The 19,782-nt window shown below is 40.7% G+C and overlaps 1 protein-coding gene across 1 annotated transcript; it reads right to left on the bottom strand.

The window, feature by feature from the left end:
• Positions 1-252: 252 nt before the first annotated feature.
• On the bottom strand, positions 253-19,342 carry TMEM273 (transmembrane protein 273). The gene is made up of 6 exons (XM_071564179.1): positions 19,192-19,342; positions 14,059-14,109; positions 13,151-13,261; positions 12,619-12,643; positions 2,094-2,120; positions 253-1,280 (listed from the first exon to the last, which is right to left on the bottom strand). The coding sequence occupies exons 1-6, from the start codon at positions 19,241-19,243 to the stop codon at positions 1,235-1,237; spliced, it is 312 nt and encodes a 103-aa protein (XP_071420280.1). The 5' UTR covers positions 19,244-19,342; the 3' UTR covers positions 253-1,234.
• Between the last annotated feature and the right edge of the window lie 440 nt (positions 19,343-19,782).

Here is a 19,782-nt window from a genome sequence, read left to right as displayed (position 1 = left end):
ACATAACTTAATGTTGTGTATGTTGTCTACCTGAGGCTCCCAAGCCTTTAAGTCCTGCCAGGTTTCCCGAGAGGAGCTGTAGGAATAGCAGAGGATACCTAGCATGGCATTGCTGCTGGCCAAGGGCTCCCAGAGCTTCTACAGCTGAGATCTACTGCCCTGTCTTCACAAGCTGAAAGGAAAGTCTGGCTTGAAATACAAAAATCTTTCTGCTTTTCTTGCACCTTGTGATGAAAATATAGTATATACAGCATTCTTGAAATAAGAGGATTAAACAGAGTAGAATCTATGGCATTACTTTCTGAAATGAAAACAAAGCTGCAGGCTCAGAGATTTGATAAAAGTTGGGAAATGTTTACAAAGTAACTTGGATTTAAACTATTTAAAATTATTGAAACTATTCTAAATGTTCTGAGATAAAACTCTAATTTTCTTTTTGTCACTCTGACTGTAAGAATCTTGTAATTGGCAAGCAATTTTGATGCAATCAAGTCCATTGGAATATATAAGGCTTGAACAAGAATGAAGGTGCTAGGAGACTGAAATTATTCACAAATTCTAATGCATTGTCTTATCCTAAAACAATAGGGTTGGGTGAATTCTGGAAATGTGAGATTAGCTTGTTTGTACATGAAATGTCAACAAAACATGAAAAACATTATTTCAAAAAGGAATTTTTAATTTTAATTGATTGTAATACATTTTAAATGGTTGAAATCAGCACTACCGCCTAGAGACAAAAGACATCAGTCCTAAGCCTAAAAAAGATAAAACTTTAAAATGGCTGAAAATACAAATCATTTATTTCTTGAAAAATTTGAGAATCCTTGTGTTGCTTCAACCTCAAATGAATGATTTTCCAAGTTGCTGCAGGCATTATTTACCTATCTCGAACTATGGGTTTGATCATGAATTCTGCTACTGAATTATATTGCTACCCTTTTGATTAGCCTGTATTTAACTGATTTAGAAATCAAACATATACTTATCACAGACAAACAGGATCTGTTTTTATTTTCCTCATATATTTTCTTCATATACATGCTGTTGGGGATTGCAGGCTTTTTGGGTGCAAGGGATTGAAGTCAGCATGCACTACAAGCTCTTCCAGTAATCAATCAATCAGGCTTTCAACTAAAGAACAAAGAAAGGAATTGGTTTTGGTAAGATTCCTGCCTGTGCACAAGAGACTTCTATTGATTCTTGGACCAGGTAACTGTTGATTGCAAAAGGGTTATTGATCTCTTGCACTTGGGTTTTCTGGTACACGGATGTCATCTCTGAAAAGAAAGAAAAATCACAGGTTAACAGTAACTCTCTGGCTTTGGTTTTACCTGGGACAATCCATAACATTACTGTAAAAACTGTGCGGGGAGATGCTCAGGTTAAAATCACAGGAATTCTAGAAAATTATTAATGCAGCTGCTGGAAGTACATTCATGAAGTTCCTTTCACTTAGCTTTTCCTTTGCTAGATGTTTCTTTGTGCCCTTGGAGGTATCTGTTTTTTCCTAAGTGAATTAACAGAGCAAATGCATGATTGTGTCTGTTGTGGTGACTTTCAGATGCCCACGCCACTGCCAGGTAGGAATCCACTAGCAGCAAGCAATGCATTTTAGGGCAGCATCCTACTGCAAGAACTGCTCCCTGTATTGCAGACACTGGACTTTCGTCATTTGAGGTGCTTCCCAGTATTGCCTTGCCACAAGAGTGGGGAGCAGCTGAGCAGCTCCTGAATCCCTATTGTGCCTGCATCTTTCTGGGAACTTAATACTTGGAGTACCTGCTAATGTGGAGGCAGCTGCATTGCAGTTGCATAGGGCAGGCAGCCTTACAATAGGCCTGGGCCTTATGTTAAGGTATTCCAGGTATACAAGTGGGAAGCTGGAGTACAGAGTAGTTAAATGACTGGCCTTAGGCCATACAGAGTGTGCAGCAGATCCGGTCTGTCAGTAGGAGCTTAGGGTAACCCCACAGGCTTTATTGCTGTGCGACCTTTACCTGTGTGGATGTGACTCTACAGCTTCTATGTGTCTGCCTAGCACTGTCACTACACTTCCCTGTGGATCAGCACCTCCTTCCCCCAGAACATACCTGTTTTGGCTTGATCCCATGTTTGACCTGCAAAGTATAGAGTGAAATATTAATTGTGACTTTCACAGCACTAATCAAAGCTGAGAATTCAAACGAGCATCACATTAGGAGTTGGGGAATTGCAGGAACTTTTTCTCTTTTCTTCAATGCTCTTATTTTTTTATTCAGTTTTACTCCATCTAGTGTCAGTGCTTGGGAATAAGATCTTGTCTTGAAGCCCTCAACCTGTTTATATTAGATCTCATGACTCCACAGGGAAGTGGAATTCACCATAGTCCCGCTCCTTCAAATACTACTTAAGCATTTTCTGGTGTCTTTGCTAATGAAAGATGTCACAGGAGATTTGGTGGGCAGGGACATGTTTCACATAATTCACCTCAGTCTTTTTTCCTTCTCTGAGAGAAACTTTGTCACAAATGTCTTTTAGAAAGCTGTGCCAAAATTTTCTGTTCATGTGAAATTCACTACCCTAACTGTTAGTATCTGTAAGGTTATGAATTGAACTGGGCATACAGTCCATGGGAAACTCTGTAGTAGGACATGGATAGGCTGGAATCAGAGGTACTTTTTCTGTTCTGCTTCATTTGTTCCCTTATTTCTTTCTCCAATTTGGGGCTGGGGTGAGTCAGCAGAGTTCTCTAAGGTGGCACTCTCCTGCAGCACTTTCACAGCTAAGTTCTCATTCTGCCTGCTTTGTCAAGTCCTCTGGGAGCTTCCAAGGCATCCAGGGAAGGTATCTGCTGAAGTGCAAGGACAGACTCACCCATACCTGCCTGCTTGCCTGCAGCCTGGTAATCACACTGGAGGTACCTTGGTGTTGTCTCAGCTCTCCTTTATCTGGCACTTCACAGACACAAGGAATTTCTTTTGGTGACACAGCTCTGACATTACCCAGGAAGTAACAATTACGCAGCAATATATTTCAGCTTGTTCCAGTTTGTGGCAGCTCTTTCCCAGAAAGGCGAGGGATTTCAAAACGCAATCAAGGGACGTGACACAGGCTGTGCTTATGAACTTGTCAAAAATTTCTTCACACAAAATAACAGATTTAAGCCTGTTAACTGCTACACAAATTTCTATCTGTCTTGATCTGTAGCCATTAAAAAAAACCCCACAATATTTTTCCCTCTTCTAATAACAGATTCATACAGAACAGAAAGTGAATTAAGCTAGCTGTGGTGAATAAGCAATGTATTAGGCTCAGGGATGCTCATTTGACTCCTTCCCCTCCCTGTCCCAAAGGAGAAGAAGCTGGCAGGGAACTGCTAGGAAGGGCATTGTCTTTCAGCACCACTCCTAAGTGATTGCCTAAGTGGCCTAATCCTAAGTAATTCAATTCTCTGCATATAAGAAGAGCAAAGAGACTGGTTGGGAGGCCAATGCTCTTCTCCATGTAGCCCAATGCAATCAGTAAATCACCTAAAGATAGCGGCTTTCTCGTTGATGCTCTCAGGCAACCTTCCTGCTGTTGACAATGCCAGCTGCTGCAGGAAAGCTCAGTCCAGCCTTCTCCAGCACCTCAGCTGTAATACTTTACCACTTCCCTTGTGCCAGAAGTCCTTGAACAGCCTAATATCTCTGAAAATTATTTTCATGTTCTGTCACGTTGATTTTTGGCAGGGCCAGTTCCCTGAGGCAGTGGACATGTGTGACTGCCTGACCAGAACACACAGCTGTGCTGGGAAAGAGGGGGAAGTGAAGCAGGCCTTTTTCTAGAGATGGAACATTCCATTTATCCCATGCTTTGCTCTCCTCCAGAGAGTCATGGAAGCTCATTCAAAGGACCCAGTTCACAAGGACTTTAAAATGCATGTTTTTGCCTAAAGGGGTAGTTATTCTTCAGCACTTGTCTCCAGCATCCAGCTCCAGCCTTCACGTCTCCTGTGCCAGCACAAGTGTTTCAATGTCTGTGTAGTAGATCAGATTTGGGAGTGGTCCAGGTGTTGTTTTAATGCACATACACACACAAGAAATAACTTAATTACTTTTCAGGCAATGCTTCTCTGTTTTTATTCTTTACAAGACCATATGAATTTTCCATTGAAGCTGTGGGCCTCCATAAACTGTCTTTAAACCCCATTTAAACCGACAAGAAAAGCCTTTAATAAACTTCTGTGAACTGCTGAGAAATACTCCATGGATCCCCAACACTTGCAGCCTACAAGGCAGAAGTCAGCATCACTTTGTGATACTAATTTCTTTCACGTTGCTATTTGTTCTCTGACACCAGTCTGCAAAGTGCACATGGAATATGGATAGTGGATGACTATATGCAACCATTAGAAGAAAAACAAATAGCTGTGCTGATACTTAGTACAGGTTGTTCAAGGCAGAACCCTTGGAAAGTAAGAGATGGGGGAACTGAAATAAAATTATCTGACAGGCTATACGCATGATTTTAAAAAATTATCTATAAATGATCCTATTTTTTTTTATATGTTACTGAAAAAGGCTCCTAGGAGTTCATTTGAAATAAGTGATTCCTTTTTCATAAGTTTAGAGTGAACTTGTGTGCAGAAATTCAATGTAATACAGGAAAATCTGTGACCTGGAATATACAGGAACTCTGACTTGATGCTGTTCTTTTCTGACTAAGACCTATGGCATTCTGAGTCTCTTGCATCAAGAGGCCTTGTTTTGGTTTGGTTCTAAACTGTCCTTTAGCTATCATAGCAGCTTTCATTCCTAGGTAATCCTATGTTGTCACCTCTCTGACAAGCCCTAGTCAACACAAAGCTACTCAGTCTGACTGGCAGATGGGTGCTGCCAGAGAGGAGGCTCTTTGCTTGGTGGCATCTAGTATTTGAGTTATCCTGGGTGCCTGTTGACAGGAGTGAAGAGGGTGCCCTTCCAGAAACATTTCTGCCTTTTTTTTTTTAATCCAGACTTGCAGCAGCTCCAGGGAAAGGTAGAATTACTCATTTATTGATGGCATCAGTTGCACCAGCAAGTTAGCCAGCAGAGACCACGACGGCTGTGGAAGGAATTGCCTCTGACAGGTGTCCGAATATTACCAGGAAAGCATTCTCCTGACTCAGCAGGTTTGGCACCAACTCTTACAATCAAATTATTCAGAGCTACTCAAGACTAGCCTCAAACAGTTGTGCAGAGGGATAGGAAGGAGTAAGGATTCCTCCCTGTTTGGCAGCTGTGAAAAGGTCAACCACAAAGGCAGCCTCTAGATCCGAAGGGAGCACAGGCGTTCTAGGCCAGATGCCCTCCCAGGGAATGTGGAGGGTGGCCAGGGAGTAGCAAAAAATAGCCAGAAGTGTGGCTCTGCCCATCAGGCTGGTAGCTGGCATCAGTGAAGTATGCTGTATCCTGGAAACGTGTTTAATGACTTAATCTCACCCTAACAGTTTGGGTCATAGGTATGTGTATATATACAACTGTCTCTCAGTGTCTGTGTCTGTATACAAAGTATTCCCTCAATTCAGGAATGGTGCTAAGAGGAGCTGAGAACCTGAAAGTGCCTACAGAGTGTCTTAGTGCTGCTTTTTAAAGCCTGCTGTCCTCCATGTAGTGCAAAGCTTAGTGTCCTTGATTTTGAAGTATGTGATATAAAGATTAATTTCATTTTATGGAAAGGGTAACCTGAACCTGTGACTTGTCCAAGGTTGTTCAGAAGAACAAATTCAGCTAGACAAGACAGAGACAGAACTAGGTAGAAAAGCCAGTTTATTGCTTTAGTCACTGGTGACTATTGCCTCAACAAAGAATGGGTATTGACATTTTGGTTATGCAAATGTGTGTGTGCAAGGAGTTGAGACAGCCATTTCTGCTGAGATCTTAGAGAATAGCTGAGGGAAGTTAAGGGAATCCATTCAGGTCCTTAACCCCATCTGCTACAGATTCAAGAAGATGAAACTGACTTCATAGTTTAAAAGGAATATTCTTGGAATGGGAAAAGGAAAAAAGAGGCTTGTTTTAAGAGGGGAAAGATAGATGTAGGCAACTCAGTGGCTCTAAGAAGTTGAGAATTACTTAAGAAATCCAGGAAATTGTGTGGATTACTGGGAATTTAGAGAGAACAGGGGGGCATGCTTCACTTCTGTTGATGCAAATGCTTTATGTCCATCCATGAGAAAGCTACTTTGAACTGTTCACAGCTCCTGTAAGGAAGAAATGAGCACTGAAACTTGGTTGTGTTTCCTCCCTAAGTCCAGAAGATATTTGGGGCACACATGAATGGAACTGTGGAAGATGAAGACTCAGGGCCAAAGGGTGCATTCAGACATCCCTAAACAAGGACAAGGAAGCAGTTAGTCTCTCCAAGAGCAGTAGTTTGCAGGGTATGGGGGAAGCTGTGGCATACTTTGTATTGTGTAAGCAATGCCATTTCTAGTCCTCTATGAGGGAAGAAACAGACACCTTCAGGCTAGAAGATAGAGGGTGAAGAAAATTCAGGGGGCACTGCGAAAAAGAGTCAGGATGAAGATAAGACAATAGATGGACTAGGATGCAACAGAGCTCTGCCATTTCCATTAGCTGCAGTGATCAGTAGGCAGGTGAAAGCTGGATAGAATTCTAAGTTCTTTGGTATGTTATCTGATGCTTTTTCTTCTCTGCTTTTCTATATCCATCTGCTGAACCTTGCTCTTTCCAGACCTGACAATGTTTTCTTTCTATGGCAGAAATGCCATGGATGTACACAGCAAAAAGAAAACTAAGCTGAGTTAGGAAACAGAGGTAACTGGTGGTCCAGGGCAGATCCACTGGGGTCTGTTTTTGTGAAACTATTTTGAAGTGGTTCTTGTGCCTAGGAGGTTCATCCACACTGCAGTGTGAGCTGCCTTCTGCTAGGTGTCTTTCTGGCAAGTCTGGTTCCTGACAGCTGAAGCTCTTGTTTATGTTTGCTGTTTGAAAAGCATCTTGGAGGATTTGATCTGTTCCAGGCTCTGTTGCTAATGCAGAAATATGAGATACCTCAGGAAGAAAAAGGTGTGCTGTTCATCTGCAGTTGGTAATGCTTGTTAGTGCTTTGTAGTGACAGCCAATTCAGTGGTGGCATATTGTGTGTAATAGGTCATTGATTTCATCTCCCTCTGCAAAGGTGTCCAAACAAATCCTATGTTAACTTTTTAATGGGGGTCTTAGCAAGAATAGCACAGCTTGGATGAAATATAGAGAATGAACTAGTATCATCCCAGGTATCTCCAGGCTGAAAAGTGAGATACTTTACTGCTGGGAACAGTCCTCCTGAAGTCAGGTCAGTGCAAGGGAAATGTCTGTCTTCAAGTTTGACATATTTCTACAGAAGGGAATTACTTCATTGAAAAGTAATTAAAATTCATAGAAGTTGCTGTAGTACTTGCTTACAACAAGAAATACTAGTCTCTGTTTTCTGCTTTCTTTGTATAAAAATCATCTGTGGAGAAGATATCATAGTTGCTTGGATTGGGAACTGGATAAAGATAATTCCTTTGCTGGTTTATTTTTGTCATTGAGCTATTTCAAGTACTTTTGCCAATGAACTCATCTATAGTAGAGCAGCAGTATGTGCTTCTCTCTTAAGCAGATATGATTTCAGTGGATAGTGGAGCAGCTGAGACAGTATTGCTGCCTGGCTGCAGGCTGAATGTATAGTGTTACATGTGAATAGCTGACAGGGTATGTGGGTCGCTGCAGCACGTTTCAGTGCCCAGCATCCTGTGAAACCTGTCTTCTCCATCTTGACCCTTGTTTCTTGTGCACCACTCTTCCAGTGACATTTTCAGACAAGGCCAAGATATTTTTTTTCCAATTTGTATTTACTTATGGATTCTGATTTATAAATTTTGGGACCACTTTCCAAAAGGCTCCCACTTGTGGCTTTCTCAAGTACCCACTCTAGCATCAAAAGTAGATCTCTAGTTAAGTTTATTTGTGGGCTCAAATTCTGGTGACTAGACAGGTTGTGTCTCCCTTTTGCAGGTGATAGTATCAGCTATATGACTCATGCCTATGTTTTTGGCTTCCTGTTTGTTAAATGATGCATTCTGCAATTCAGTGTTACAGATCAAGTTGCACAGTTTGGATCAAAAAGAACTCTCATCTCTAAAACAAAACATTTCACTTTCTATCTGACTTTAAACCTGTTTAAAATACATTAAATTTTTAGATCAGATCTTGTTCACTTCTCTCTGCATGTCAGGATATGGACCTGAACATGACAAAATGCCAGGAAAAACTCTTAGTTCAGTTGTTTAGGCTGTGACAATTCTGCTAGTTGGAAGAAACTGCTGCTCAACATCCAAGCCTGCTTATGATTATCTAAACCTAGTCCTTGCCTTGTCATCCAACTCTGATGTTTATATTTTCAAAGTGGATGATTTTGTCTCCTATGAAATTCATGACCCTGTTTTTAAAGTTTTTTAAAGTGGACTGGAGGCTTTCAAGGTGTGGTAACATTCCAAGACCTCCTCTATTCGCCTAAAGAATGCTACAGTTCTCAAAAGTAGCTTGTGTTTCTCAAGCACAGCCTAGCAAAGGACAGAGAAGTCAGTCCCTCAGAAGCCAAGACGGAAAACACAAGAGAACATCTAGGTGTGCCTTTGGGTAAGGAAATCACCGATACATTTGGCAAGCAGCTCCCAAGCCCCTCTACTCTTCCATCAAACATCAGAATTAACTTGTGCACTGCATTTAAAACCTGATCTCCTACTGACCCAGTGAGTTGCATGGAGTGTTTTGGTGTGTGCTGTTTCCCAGGATGTGTTGACAACAGATTCATTTGCAGCATGTTAAAATATGTACCTTTTCCCTTTTAGTAAACATTCTCTTATCTCACCACTCTTCTTGTCTCTGTATGCCTCTTTCTTTGTCTCCTGTCAAAATAAATCTGGCTGCCATGTACTGTAGTTAACTCAAAATATTGCTAGCATTAAAAGTGCCCAGACATTTTTATGAATACATTAAACTTGCATGAAATTTTTAGGCATTATAATTTACCAAGCTTACACCAAGATGGCATTTGATACTGACATGAGCTATTAATTAAAAAAGAGGATGTTAAATAATTGTCAGTTGACTTCTAAATTACTGTTCTGTTGGTTGACAGAAGCTTGCCTCAAGCCTTTCTCTTCTCAAGTGTTAGTAAATATGCCATTGAGTTTAAGGGCATACCATTGTGAATTGATTGTTTAAATCTTAATGTAATATACCTGACTAACTAAAGTGGTAATGCTGTTAATTATATCACAGTGAGCTGTCAGTGTCAGTGAGTGTAGAAACATTTATGTTTGAAGTAGCTGGGAAACTATTGGAAACGCATCCAAATCCCTCCTGATTTTAGTGGAAATCTGTTCTTTAAATGTGTTGGTTAAGTTCAGTACCATCTACTTGGGGTTCTAACATAGATGATGATTGTCTGCATTAAGGCCTTCAGCTGGTACAAGGCTGAGCAACTCCATCGACTACGAAAGTACTGTACTGGGTGATACCTACACAGAATATTTCCCAGCAAAGGAAACTATTGAGTGGCTTAAGGTACTTATGGAAATGATGATGTGAAATTTTAAACACCATTTGACTGAAGATGGATTTGGTTGAGTGTTCTATCAGTTGGATTAAGTTTTTTTCCTGAACCGACATTAATAATCATCACTAGTCAAGCAGAAAATGAAGTTGTCTGTAGAAGATATGGCAGTTCTCCTCTCCAATTCTAAAGGGGTGGTGTCTTGATTAACACTGAGAGTTTCAGGTTGCCTGTATCCCTGAAGGATTTTGGATGGCTATTTGGTTGGTTGGAATAAATCTAGAACTAGATGATTTCAGAAAATGGACTTTACTCTAGCAAAGGGTTTTCTAGGACTAGCTACTGGTCTAAAAATTCCATGAATTCCCTAGGGAACTGAAGCAAGTAGCTAAAATCGACTTAGACCTAATTACCATACGTCTCTCTGGTGACCTGAATGAATGGGAAACTATGACATATGGGGAAAAATAACCATAAATAAAAATGAACATACAGCTTGGATTTTCTTGAGGAGTCTCCTCAGTATTTATAATACTTGTAGCACTTACAGTGCAAGTACTCAGCATGAATAATATTACAATGCCCTTCTCAGGGAATAAATTGGGAGGAATTGTGGCATCTTTGTGTTTGTGGTGTTTTGGGGATTTTTTTTTCTGTTGCCATTTTTAAGAATGGCCATGTCACATACATCTCCTTTCAGAGATATACAACCTCAACTAGTCAGATGAAGAATGTTACAATCCAAAACATGGCATATAACCCCCTTCTTTTGATCATAGGTGGTCCTACAATGACGACATGCCAACATGTGTGAGTCCTATGGAAGGCTACCAGATACTTCAGATATTACTTTTGCTATGAAGGTCCAGTTCCAACCTTTAAGATATTTCCATTAGACATAGGCCAGTTTAACATGTCAGCACAAACTCTACAATCTGGAAAGGCCCTGCCCTGAATAAGGTTAGGAGGAAAGATAAAAAAGTACATCAAATACTGTATGCTGCATTTCCTTTTGATTCTATGTGAATCAACTGAGTTGTGGAAAAGTGTAGCTTTGTTTATAAAACAAAGCACCATATGTACTCCCTTGCTAAAAATTGATGCCGGCTTGAGGATATCTGCATTTCACTAATCCTGCTACAGATTAGTTTATAGGGGCGTTTACTGTGGCTCTGATAGTATTTTTACTCTCAGAGGTTTCCTCAAGACCAGTAGAAGGCTATACTGTTTTCACAGATTAATACCTGCATTATAAAACCCTTAGTGACCTGTCAGTGAATGAGAAAAGATTTTTAGTAAATTACTCACTACTACAGCAGAATTGAAAAATACAAGTGATAAAGACGTAATGGTGGATTTCTAATTGTTTTCTACTTAACCATAAAAATGTCATCTTTAACACAAGTAGTTTTGCCCCAAAACATGGTGAAATTAGAGCTTCTCTCACTGGTCAGTGTCAGCGACTCTAAGGTTAAATGTTTTTATGTTGTGTCACACTTCCAGCCTTAAGACCAGAATTCTGTCATGAACCTGGACACTTCACTCTACCTTTTAGCAAATGCTAAATGTAGACTGGGACAAGGAATCATCAAAGAGGTCAAAGTAAGGTCATCATTAAAGACACTAAATTTTGCTGCCATAACAAAGTCAGTCATTTCCCCTAGAAAGATCAGAGGATGATATAATAAATGTTCAGACTGTCTCTGAAGGAAAATATGACACCTAATAAATAGCAAGGGGAGGTAGAAAGTCCAGTGTGGAACAGTTGATAGATCATACCGTCTGCACTTCACCCAGGCAGTAAATCTGCCTTTTGTATCTCTTCTTGTCTTTGTCATTCTCATGCCTTTATTCCCATTTCCCTTGACTCTGGTCTCTGGCTTTTCTGCTCTAGCTTTGCTCTTTATCATGATTTTCCCATTAATTGTTCTTTCAATACTGTCCTTAATATACCATAAATTTTACTGGGTATTCTATGTTTGTTCTTCTGACCTTATCATAGTCCTAATTTGTTTTAGGTTAAAATACAGAAATTGTCAAAGTCTTGTCAGAGAATAGTGTATTACCGGAAAGGAAATATTTTGTGAAAATTATCTGTGTTAGACTGGGAAAGTGTCTCCCTGGAAAAATAACAGATGCTTCATGACTAGGGCCCTTCTCTGTTGGACAGGCAAAATATTGAAGTAGTTGCTGCAAGGAGTGCCATTGCTTTGATCTTCAATTCACTGTTTACATATGCTGTTCTCTCTTTATGAAGAATGGCTGTGGTGGGGACATTCTTCTACCCAGCTCTCTGAGAGAGGCCAAAAGCCTTTTCTGAGATCATTGAGTATGTCTGTTATATTCAGTACATGAGAATGCTGATTAATTAATGTTTGGGATTTTATAAGCACTTATAAAGTGTCTCAAAGGGACACAAAAAGCGTCCACATCTGTATATTACCAGGAGCTGACAGACAACTTGCAGTCCAGAGTTTCTACTCCTGTACATCTCCCCCATTGCCTGTCCTTGGAGGAGATGCACAGTGGCCATTGTCTAAGCAGTCTGGCATTGCCCCTTCTGCTGGTGAACCGGTCAGATGGTCAAAACCTAAAATGGCCCTCATGTTTCTTGGTAAGGGGGAGGAAGGTGAAGGGGAAGATGCATCTCTTCCAGCAGGAATGATGACTGCATGACCTTAACCTGTAAGAGCCTGGAGTGAAGGGAATTCTCAGAACTGAGATCCAGACACAGTAACCTTTGATGAAGCCATTTACCCAGTGTTTGTTCTTATTATACATAGTATAAACTAAAAAAAAAATAGCAAATGTTTGAAGGATTTTCTTTTTAAAAAGAATCTTAATCTTATGGGATTTCTTGTGTATTTCTGAAATGTTAAAACCCTGTTACAAGAAATTTCCTTTTTCCATACAGATCCACTAGATATTCCAGTCCTCTAGAGGTTTGCATGTGTGTTACATGCAATCATTCAAATGACAGTTGTGGGAAAACATCATGCATGAAGAGAGACAGGAGTTAAACTTACAGTTTGTGTATCACACTGCCTCAGAAAACACAATGACTCTTACCTTCTATCCATTTTGCCATCTGACTCTAAAGAGAGAATAGGACAATGTGGTTAGTTAAGAAACTAGGAACAGATTGGTGACAGGCCTGCATGGAAGTTGTAAGGAGGCAATCAGGAGAACACAGTTACAGATAGTGAAGATACAGCCATCCTTTCTGAGGCAAAACTCTCTGATATTACTCATGTCACGCAACTTCCCTAAGGCCCTTCTTGATTCTTCCATCTGGAATATCTCATGTTCATTTTCTCAGAGTTGTATCTTTGCTAATATTTTGACTGTTTTGAGTTTGGCTCTAGCACATCCCCAGAATGTCATGAGAAACACCTTTGACGGTAAAGAATTAATGATACTGAAATGCGAATCTACAGTTCTAGGCAGTCCATCACATCAGACACTTTAAAAATAGTTCTTCATAGGAAAACCAGAGCTGTTGCACATACACAATTGCTAACATGGAAGCTCAGATCTGCTGTATCAGAAGAGAAGGAGAGATAGATCTCTGCATAAGGGAACAGGAGTATTTTTTTCTTACCTCCAAGGACTCTGTCAAATATTTGGGTTTTGATCATGCAGATTACTACTCCTACAAAACCGATTGCTAGAAGTGCTCCCAGAGTAACTCCTATAATAACATATGTGTAATCTGCAAATATTGAAAACAAGTCAGTGAATATACACTATTGAGTAATAAATGCAGTCTTACTGTTTCAGATGTGACACAAATTTTCCAAAGGTTAAATCCATCCTTTAAAAAATGATAATGCTGAGCCAGCCTAGGAAGCTGAGAGGAGTTGAGTCTGCTCTTTCAAACCCCTGCATATCATGAAACCACGTGAACTCATGACTAAGGAGCTCAAGAGTGTTTTATGATAATGAACAACTTCAGCCTTTGGTGTGTGCAGGTCTCAGCTGAGTTTTAGAACTAGGGCTCTACTTTCCCCTCTGAAGCAAACTTCCCCATCCCTGCTCCTTTGCCACTCTGTATCCTGCCAAACTCCTTTTCTTGCTTCCTGTAGCTGCACAAGCACATACCCACCTCCCAGTCCATAGCCTCCTGCCCTGCCCAGCTATTCTACATCTGCAAGTTTTTGCTGGGAGGAAACAGGGGGATTTTGAAGTGTAAACTATAAACCATGTTGTGATTTTGCATCACTGTGTGTGCATCAGACTCCACCTTCATATGCCAGGCAGGAAGGTGCGTGTGTTCAGGATCTGTGTTCCAGGCTCTGTACTCCCCCCTTGTGCTCATTATCGTTACCTAAAAGTAATTTAAAGCATCAGTCATGTGACAGGACTCTACTGTGCTAGGCAAATACAAATATGCAATCAGATGCTTATCTTCTACAAAAAAAAATTACATTATGTCATCTAAAGATGTTCAATTTTGTTACTTTGCCTCTAACTTCCTGTCTGGAAGCAAAAATCTCACCACGAACTCACCTATTTCATCCTCTGCATTTCCAGAAGCATATACCTTTGGTCTCCAAAAATCTGGAATGGAAATATTTTAGCCTGTTAGGACATTGACCAGAATGCCATATCTGGCTATTTCCAAGGGGATAGTTGATTCCAATAAAGCTTAAGATAGGACCTGAGGCTTCCTGAAGTAGTGCAGTGCTATCAGTCAGTTTAATGAGGGCGCTCTAGAAATGCAGCAACCACATTCCAGTTTTTGAACAGAACAGAAAATACAGTTTCAAAATTTTATGTTGTCTTAGCACTGTTTCCATTCCACAGTTTCCTCACTGAGAGCCTGAGATCTCTATGCAAGAGAAGTTGCTATAAAACAAGAACAGGATTACAGATGCACTAAAGCTAGTAAGACATGCTAACAAGTGAGCATATGGCTCACCCCAGGACCCTTGTCCAGAAAATACGAATCCCAGTCCTGCCAGTAATTCCAGTCTTCAGAATGTGCTTTATTGCTGTCAGAAAAGAGTCTTTTTCTCTTGCAAGAAAACTTTATGGGCTGGTAGCAAACCTTGTCAGAGACTTCTATGCCAAGTTCCCAGTTTATGAGAGGACATCTCCTGGCCCTTCCCTTCTCTGAAGAAGCCACTGAGCTGTGCTGCCTAATGGTCAGAGTGTGCAGGCCCTCAGAATGGTGTGGCTTTGAAGAAAATAATGCATTCCAAAATACTTTATGAAGTAAACAGATTAAACATTTTTAAAAATGAGAACAAGGAGAGGTCATATTTAGTTTTAACATTGCTTGGTTATTATAGGAAATTGATAAAAATGTACACTCAAATATTTTTTTCAGTGATGGGTGTGCAAGAATATTTCCACCAGTCTTTTCAAGTAGCTTCAAATGATGTAACTGAGATGTTGCTGCATAAGGTGCCTGGACCATGAGAAGGCTTTAAAGACAGATATGACTCCTGCATTTCAAAACAGCATGCTGCTAAATTTCTGTCTCCTGCAAGTGCTTCAGGCAGAACATGAAGTTCTCTCCTTCAGCTATTGCTCTTTGGCAATCCATGCCTGGGTAAGAGTACATATGGCACCTGGTGGGAATACAGCACTTTGCATACAACATTGTCTTTTCATTGGCATTCCCACCATAGTGGGGAATTGTGAGGGAGTATCATTTGACTTAAACTCCAGCAGAATTTTACTGTCTTAAATGCATCCAGTTTTCCGACTACTAAGGTGTCCAACATCATAAATCCCAGGTCCTCTCCTCCACTTCTATTTACTTGAGGATTTGGGGGCCGTGTGCTTTCATTTGTTGTCCAGTAAAAACGAAGCAAGAAACATGATTGCTTTTAAACTTGAAGCATAGTCCTCCCTCTTCAAAACAAAGCATTTTGGTATCTTTACAGATATACATCTTGTCAGAATGCTAAAACTCTCTTGAGCTGAGCATGTGCTCTGGAGCTTCCATGATTTTGTCCAAAAAATCTGATATATTGGGTGACTTATAAGAGATCTGTTTTTATCTCCTGATCTTAATCACATTTTTAATCCCAAATTTTCATAAATTACAAACCTAGCTTCAAAACTCTGGAGAAGACCTTGGAAAAAAACTGGAGTTTAAAAGCTAATTTATTGTGGGAACTCTAATTCAGAGCTGGAAGTCCTTAGTTGTTTGGGTTTTTTCCCCCAAACTTTTCTTCATAATTAAAATGTCTGCGAACTTATTTTATACAAGCTGAAATGTTTTTTCTTCAAAAGCGCCATGACACTCAGAGAGGGAGTTGGAAGGGTTGAAGAATCTATGGTCATACTGGCTATACTAAATGACCAAAATCAAAGTTATAAAGATACGTGAATTTAAAGAGAAAAAAAGGTCTAAGGCTACACAGTGGGTATAAAAAGTATAGATTCTGTTTTTCCAGACTAAAAACCAGTCTCTTTGCTCTCGCCTGTGATTTTATTTCAATATAAATTTAAAAAAAAACCACCTTCCTTCCATCCCCTTAATTATTCTTTGTGCTCATATGAAGAATGTTTTAAATTCAAACATAATAAAAGTGATATTGTATTACTTTTATTATCCTAATGATCATAATACATAGACCTTAATGTATGCTTTCTAATGGAATTAAACCAGTGACAGATTATGTGTTTTATGGCAGAAATAATATTTTACATGGAATATTTTATGTAGGTCAGTTTAATATATTGAGATTAAATTATTAGTTTCTTTTTTAAAAGGGAGGGAAATCTCTGAAACCCCACAAGACTAAAGGGAATATTTTCAATTCATGCTTTCAATATGGTTTTAATTAAGGTTTAGTATCATTTACTGGGTGCTGCTTAAGTACTGTTTGCTTTTGAAGACTATTAGGTGTCTTCTGTTTGTTTCAGTTTCTTCTTGTGTGGAAAGAGGTGGATTAACTAATTCAAATACACATTTTCCCATTTGACCTCGATCTCATCTTCAGTTTAGATCTTTTGGCGATGTATACAACCCTCCCAGTTCAGAGCAGGTAGAAATGGTGCCTTAAACTCTGCAGTGCTCTAGTCCTAGTGCCGGCTTTCTGGCTCCTTATCTCTGTGTGTGGGGTTTAGACTAACTCCCACATCTTGAATAGACCCTCTGGACTTGGAGAACATTTGCTTCTGGGTGGCACAGCCTTCCAGATGAATTTGATATCTGTACTTGAGTGACTTGTGGATCATTTTTCAAAGAGTTTCGAAGCCACTGACGGTTGACGCTCTTTCCCCTCTCCTGTGTCCCTGGCTCAGACACAGTGTGCAATTGGCACCATAATAGAGATGTGCCCCCGGGGCTCTGGCAGCACCAGGAGGACCCTGGTGAGATGTGTGGGCTGCATCTCCAGCTGGGGGTGGAACATTGTTGTGAATGTGTTGGCAAAGTCTGGAGATGAGACTGCAGACTAGGTGGGTCCTCTGTTAGAGGTGAGGGCAACAAAGAAATGGTAACTGTGAATCTGCTGTGTTAGCCTGCAGGAGGATCCAGGCTTGGTGAGGTGTGCTGGAGCCAGGCTTGCCACTGGGGAAGCTCTTACTGCTGTCTGCAAATGAAGTCCGTAGCCGGGTTGGTTATGCCCTCCAAAGCAGACCAAGTGATGGACCCACAAATAAATACACTGGGCTGGGAGATCCTCGTCTGTGGTGTAACCCTGGACAGACTTAGCCCTCCTCAGACCTGCTGCACACAGAGCTGAGCTAAGCAGAAAACAGCATCTGAGCCACACTGAGGGGCATCCTGTTCTCCCTGCAACATGTCAGCTCACAGCCCAGAGGTCAGTGCACTAAAGAGAATGGTGCAGAATGCAATTTGTGCATAAGATCAGGGAGAAAGAATAGCTCCATTTCCCCACCTGATTAAACATTGTAAACAACTCCCAGCCATAACCTGTAGTGATAAACAGAAATGTGTGCCTCTTCTTTACCAGTACAGAACACTTGCCACAGTCCCTTTGCTTGTTGCCTCCTGCTTCCATGTGACTTCTCCTTCCCTCCCCCTGCTCAGATTTCTTATCATTACAGCAGATAATGCCTGGTCCTGTGGCATTGCAGCAGCTCAGTGCCCTTTGTCTTAGGGGAAGCAAATGGGAAAGGAAGCTTATATCTTGGAAACCCAGAGGCAGGGTAGAAAAAAAGAGATGGCTCTCAGGGAATGTCTGAGCAACTCCAGAGTCAAGTAAGGACTGACCATGACAACAAAGGGATTACAGGCAACTATCCTGCTGGAAACCATTCCTAAAACCAATATATAAAAAAGTATTTTGCCTGGTATTTAGTGTAGCAAAATTTCTAGCTATAAGTAAGTTTTGTAATATAGGCACTGTTGGCATACAAGCAAATGAATTCTTTCATTGGAACTCAGATTAGAGTCAAAATCCTTCACTCTAGTAATAGAGGACAGGAGTCATTCTTACATGGAGACAGAAATTTGTTGAGCTCTAGTCTGTGTGAGACACTCCTCCATCTAAGGCATATACCTTACCTGTACCTTTTCATGTGAACACTTAGAGGCATTTTCCTTAGATCTATTGCCTTTTGCTGTTGAACATGCCTTGCAGATCCTGTCTGCATCTCTTTGCTCTAAGCAGATGCTACTATATTAATGGCACTTGTGCCACTTGATTGCAGAGCCGTAACTGGTCAGTCGCTAGGGAGCAGGCATGGCTGATTTTGTATCTCTAAGAATGTTTGGTTATCCATATCTTCCTCTGGAGTCTTGGAAGTGTCTGTAGCAGAGGGTTTGAAGGGTTTGAAGGGCCAACAAAAACAGCCAATGAGAGCAACAAATTCCTGTGTGTACCTTGAGGGTGGGTAGAGCAGTGCTGCAGATACATGGGATAGCTTTGTTTGCAGAAGGTGAGGCAGGAGCGGATATTCAGTGGACACAGCTGGAATAGCTCTGCGTGCCTTGCGGTGGGCGCGCAAACTGCCCTTGTGTACGTGGTGATTTTCTAGGAATGTCTTCTTGAAGCAGGGTAGTGTGAGAGTTGCGCATTAGGTAAAACACGAGGCTTTTGCCACCAGAGGGTGCCTGCCCCCTTACCAAAGGTCTTGGAGACGGCAGTAGCCCATGTAACTGCTGCCTGCTCCCTCCTTCCCCCCATTAGTTCACATTGTCCCAGTGTTAACATAACCCCTGCTCACACTTCCGATCCACGAGCCCCAATTCTTCCTCGCACAAAGTGGAGATGAGTAACCATGAAGTAAGAGACAGGTCGTGAGAAAACCCTGATTTGGGCTGGCAGGGAGCATTAGAAGCAGCATGAGTCACAAGCATCAGTTCTGTAAGGGAGAGCTCCAGTGCCCAAACGTGGCTTGCAGTTAGCATGCACACAGATCAACTTTTCCCTCACTCTCTATTAAAGTACTGTTTTCTGTACAGTGCCAAAACCGGTACTCAGCACCTCTGCTATCTCATCTGCAAAGCTGCAGGTATTTAACTTCATTATGTCTTCTGATCCCTTAGCACTCAGAGTAGGAAATGTTAGCTAGAAAACTTAGCAAAATACCCCTCTGTCTCAACGAATGTTTTAAACAGCATACATACAATTAGGCTGGGGAACAAATGAGCCCACCAAACTCATGAAAAAAGCTCTCAAAAAGAATGGGAAAGAAATACATTAGATCACTTACGTAAGAGAAGAAATGCTGTTAGGACTGACATCCAGCTTGTTAGTAAGGTCATTGTGAAGCTTTGACAACAGAGCAATTTCACCCAAGTTTTCTGAATTATGCTCTTCAGCAGTGTCTTTAGAAAAAAAAAAGCAAAAAACACCCAAAAAACTCCCACACACAAAAAACCCACCAAAAGTTTAAAAAAAAAAGCCCTAAAGCAGATCACATGACTATTGAGAAACTACAGTCACATCCTGTGTAGTTATATTTGCAAACAGAAGTTCCCCTTTTTGGTTTTAAGTTCTGCATATAAACAAACTCCCCACTTGAAAATGTTTTGTAGAGTAGACGGCTCTGCTGTTTCACTCTCTGAAGGGCCTTTAAGCACTAACAGTTATTTTTTAAAAATTGAAAAGTCCTACCACAGTGAATTTGTCTCTGCTGAAGTCTTCTAAATCCGTGGACTAGCAAATGGATTTTCTGTTCTACAAGAACCTTCTAAGGCATTCTCTCTCAGTATTGCTAGTTTTCTCTTGAACTCAACATGAATGCTATCTAGTGTTTTGAGAAGAGCACTTATTTGAGTATTTCCCTTTCATAATCAGCTTT

The sequence above is a fragment of the Pithys albifrons genome, chromosome 9 (genome assembly GCF_047495875.1).
Source record: "Pithys albifrons albifrons isolate INPA30051 chromosome 9, PitAlb_v1, whole genome shotgun sequence".
NCBI classification, from domain to species: domain Eukaryota; kingdom Metazoa; phylum Chordata; class Aves; order Passeriformes; family Thamnophilidae; genus Pithys; species Pithys albifrons.
The sequence above is the reverse complement of the archived record's forward strand: the minus strand, read 5'-3'. Positions and strand labels throughout refer to the sequence as shown.

What these genes read in the sequence shown, in the direction of transcription:
- TMEM273 (XM_071564179.1), bottom strand. Translation starts at nt 19,243, where the DNA reads ATGACCTTACTAACAAGCTGGATGTCAGTCCTAACAGCATTTCTTCTC. An exon ending in AACAGCATTTCTTCTCTTAC is followed by an intron (nt 14,110 to 19,191) that starts GTAAGTGATCTA and finishes TTTCCATTCCAG; the next exon opens with ATTTTTGGAGACCAAAGGTA. An exon ending in ATTTGACAGAGTCCTTGGAG is followed by an intron (nt 12,644 to 13,150) that starts GTAAGAAAAAAA and finishes TTCTCTCTTTAG; the next exon opens with AGTCAGATGGCAAAATGGAT.